The sequence below is a fragment of the Euphorbia lathyris genome, chromosome 3, assembly GCF_963576675.1.
Source record: "Euphorbia lathyris chromosome 3, ddEupLath1.1, whole genome shotgun sequence".
Lineage (NCBI taxonomy): Eukaryota > Viridiplantae > Streptophyta > Magnoliopsida > Malpighiales > Euphorbiaceae > Euphorbia > Euphorbia lathyris.
Genome location: NC_088912.1, coordinates 37,830,281 through 37,834,590, shown reverse-complemented (window position 1 = coordinate 37,834,590; position 4,310 = coordinate 37,830,281). Strand labels below are relative to the sequence as shown.

The window sequence follows — 4,310 nt, the reverse complement described above, 5'->3', positions numbered from 1 at the left end:
TAAACAAAGAAAGGTGTGGGGGCTCTATATGTATATATATATATATATAGAGGATTTTGTTGCTGGAATTCTACTACATGAGTATATATAAATTGAGTACTTCCCATACGTTAGAACATGATTACAATGAGTTAAATATGTGGGGACTTTTCACAGGGCAGCTTTAATTTTAATTTTAAGGCTTTCTAGAAATCACAGTGAGAATTTTATGAATTCCACAAAAAGTTTTGTCAAAAATGGCAATCCAGTAGACATTTTTTAATTCTTTACCTTTGTATTCCTCCCACTCTAAGCAAACTACTCTCTCTCCACTTTTTTTAACTGAAAAAACCAAACCAAATAAATTTCAATACTAACCACCATATTATTTTTAACTAAATTTGCACAATATTATACCTAACCCATTCCCCAAACCCCAAATAACTTCACCAGGCTCTTTTCATTTTTATTTGGTTGATTTAGCCATTCATTTTCTATTTCACATTACATCTATTATTATTATTATTATTATTATTATTATTATTATGTCATGTTAAGCTCTGGATTGTTAAATTAGCTAGCTGTGATTTTGTGAATACATGTTCATAGGCCGAGTTCATCCCGGGCCAACGTATTTTCTTCTAAAAATGCTCATGAGTCTAAACCCAAGTCCAATCCGTTGTTAATTTAGACAGGCTCGAGCTTACAAATCAAATCCTAATCTAATTCATATAAACCACCTAAAAAAAAGAACATATTATCAAAAAAAAAAAAACATATTAGTTATAAAATAAAATTTATTTTTAATATGTCTAATCATACTATTATTATAAATCTCAAGTCTGTCCAAGAAATAAGTGTACTTTAGAAAGCATGGATCAAATATCAACTTTCTTTTTCCAACTCGGTCCAAGAATACGGATCGAGCAGGTACCTACACACAGGTGCGGATGTAGGGGGGTCAAAGGGGTATTTGCCCCCCCCCCCCCCCCCATTAAAAAAAATAAGGGTTAAAGTGCAAAAATACCCTAATGTTTTGGATAATGAGCAATTTTATCCCTAATGTTGGAAGCCAAGAGCAATTTTACACTTAACGTTGATAAATTGGGTCAATTTGAGAAATAATTCATCAAACTGTCTCTCGTTCATGAATAATAGTGTCTGAAATTGATCCAATTTATCAACGTTAGGGGTAAAATTGGTGCAAAATTACAAAATTGATATGCAATTTGTGCAAAATAAAGAAAAAAATGACTGTATTTTATAATAGTGTTTGAAATTGATCCAATTTATCAACGTTAGAGATAAAATTGCTCTTGGCTACAAACATTAGGGGTAAAATTGTACTATTTTAGATGTTAGGGGTAAAATTGCACCTGACCCAAAACGTTAGGGATATTTGATGCGTAACAACTCGAGAATCCCGGAAATGGATGATTACGAGTCGGAAACATTATAATTTATGTTTTTTATCAAAAAAAATCATGAAAATAATACATGACAATTGAACGATTTTGCATTTTTCGTCACCAAAAATTGAACAATTTTGCATTTTTTGTCATAAAAAATTGAACAATTTTACATTTGTTGTCTAAAAATTTTTTACCTAGAATTTTGCCCCCTCCTCCTTCAAATCCTGGATTCGCCACTGCCTACACATGAACATATATCAATTCAATTAAAAGAGTTACTCATTTAATTTCTTTCAAAAATTGTATTTGGAGAAGTTCCATTACGGTTGAAGTTGTATTTTGAAGTTCTATAAGTATTATTATCTTCCCATTGATAAGGTTCATTAAACTGGGAGTATATGGAGTATATTTTTTCTTGTATTTGTTATAGTCATGTTATACGTATAGAAACTATTTTGGTAAGTTTCGATTACAGATGAGATGAAATGATTAATGAATTTTTTTAATTGAATTTTCTAATTATATAGAAATCTAAAACTTAAGCTCAATCGAACAAAATTAGAATTATTAGAATAATTAGGTGGAATCTTAACATGTTTCTTTTTCCTTCACCAAACCATGATAAAATCCCTCTTTGTGCAGTGTTCATCATCAATTTCTAATACAATGATGAATCAATATTGTCACTTTCTGCTCCCACTTTTCACCTTTTATTTCTTCCTCCTCCTCTTCTTCACCACAACCCTAGCTAAGTCTCCGGCACCGGCACCAGCACGGCCACACAATCCAACAAATGTCATAAACATCCTTTGGAACGCCGGAAAATTCAAGACATTTATCCGGCTGCTAAACATCACCCAACTCGACAGCAACTTAAATTCCCAGCTTGGCAATTCAAATAACGGATTAACAATCTTCGCACCAAGTGACATTGCATTTTCGAGCCTCAAGATCAAACAAACCCTCAGGTCATTAACACATCAACAACTGGTGGAACTTATGCAATTCCATATCGTCCCTACATTTATCTCAACTTTTCAGTTCGATACCGTGACTAATCCGTTAAAAACACACGCCGGATCCGGTGACCGGTTTCTGCTCATTGTGACAACAGATGGGAATTCAGTGAAGATTTCTACTGGACTTACGAATACAACCATAGATAAACCTGTGTACTCTGATAATCATCTTGCTATTTATGAGGTTCATAAGGTTTTACTTCCTTTGGATATTTTTACGCCTAAACCTCCTCCGCCGAAGCTTGAACCTGACGAAGAAGAAGAAGATGATGATGATGAAGATGATGAGAATGCTGTTAAGGATAAATCTGATGCTGTGAGTTTTGATGTGGGGTGTAATTTGGTTTTATTTGGATTAATTGGTGTGATTAGTGCAGTGTTTTGTTTTTAGGATTGGTAATTTTGGTGCAAATGGTGTATTATTGATTAGTGCAGTGGTTTTATTTGGATTAATTGGTATGATTAGTGAGTGTTTGTGAGGATTTGCCATTTGTATCATTGATGAATTTTGTGGTGTGAATTTTTTATTTTGAAATAGTTTACATTTTTCTACCAATAAATTCAAAGTTAATTGATTTTATTAAAACAAATTAAAATTAAATGACTATTTTGAAATAATCCTAATAATATATTTAAATCCGTTGGAACTCATTCTCTTTAAAAAAAAAAATTTGATGATAATAACGTTGTTATGGTTAACTCTTAACAATTTTTATATGTGGAGTATGATTTTATTTTGTTACGATATTGATATAACTAATGCAGTGTTTAGTTAGTAATTTTTTTTTTTTTTTGGTGTGTGCACATGTTTCTAATCTTTGGCTGGATTTATAATTAAGTGGCGAGTGTTTTCGAAGAAGAATAGTCATTTTGTATCAATAATATAGTTTTGGTTAAGATTGAATTTTTAAGTGATAATATATTCTAGTATTGTTTTCCGATTTATATATAAAGAGCTAAATGTGACCTTTCTTTTTTTTTTTTGATAAATGTGACCTTTCTACAAAAACATATTAGAACAGCTAAATGGAAACTTTCTACAAAAACATATTAGATCAGCTAAATGGAAACTTTCTACAAAAACACATTTAGATCATATGTATACTCATATTTGTGAAAGGAATCTTAGGGCCCGTTTGTTTTACCTACTGTTTGCTGTTGCTGTTTGTTGTTTGCTGTTTGCTGTTACGGTTTGCTGTTTGCTGTTGTCAGTTGTTGTTACGGTTTGCTGTTTGCTATTACGGTTTGCTGTTTGCTTTTTGAAAAAGCTGCTTTTCCAAAAAGCAGAGATTCTCTTCTTTTATAAAATGCTGCTTTTCAGGTGTGAAATGCAAACAGGAGGTCACTAACCAAACACCTAGTACTGCTTTTCAGATTTAAAAGGCAAACAGGAGATCACTAACCAAACACCTAAAACTCTCCATTTTAAAATGAAAAGGCAAAAAGGAGCATGAAAAGTAGCAACCAAACGGGCCCTTATTCCACCAAATCAGAATCATGATATAACCGTCCCTCGATTTTGATTTTTGTTGGAAAATTTGGGGTGAATCAAGAGCGGATTCAGCATTTTAAAGGCTTTAGACAACTCTCATACTCTATAGTTTTACAAATTTATTTTTTATTTTTTAAATTTGCGCACAATGCGCTTACATTCAAGAAGAAAGAAAAATCTCCACCCCACCCGGATGTGATTCGAATCCATGACCTCCCTAGTCATAGGTATGCTCTCAACCCCTAAACTAAATTTAATATATATGAAATATAACTAATTCTTGACTCAACAAGAAAAATCAATTGAACATAAAACATTTTGGCAATTTAGAGAGAACGAAACAATTAATTGCTATATTATTGTTAGATTATGTACAAATTTATCTCTATAGTTTTTTTTCCGAAAAGT

The 4,310-nt window shown here is 31.9% G+C and overlaps 1 protein-coding gene across 1 annotated transcript; it reads left to right on the top strand.

The window, feature by feature from the left end:
* The first annotated feature begins 2,035 nt into the window (after positions 1-2,035).
* On the top strand, positions 2,036-2,966 carry LOC136224207 (fasciclin-like arabinogalactan protein 12). Its single transcript, XM_066012475.1, has one exon. It carries the CDS (start codon positions 2,058-2,060, stop codon positions 2,799-2,801), a length of 744 nt encoding a protein of 247 aa, XP_065868547.1. The 5' UTR covers positions 2,036-2,057; the 3' UTR covers positions 2,802-2,966.
* Positions 2,967-4,310: the final 1,344 nt, after the last annotated feature.

Excerpts from the sequence above, each read along its gene's own strand:
- LOC136224207 (XM_066012475.1), top strand. The coding sequence starts at position 2,058 with ATGATGAATCAATATTGTCACTTTCTGCTCCCACTTTTCACCTTTTAT.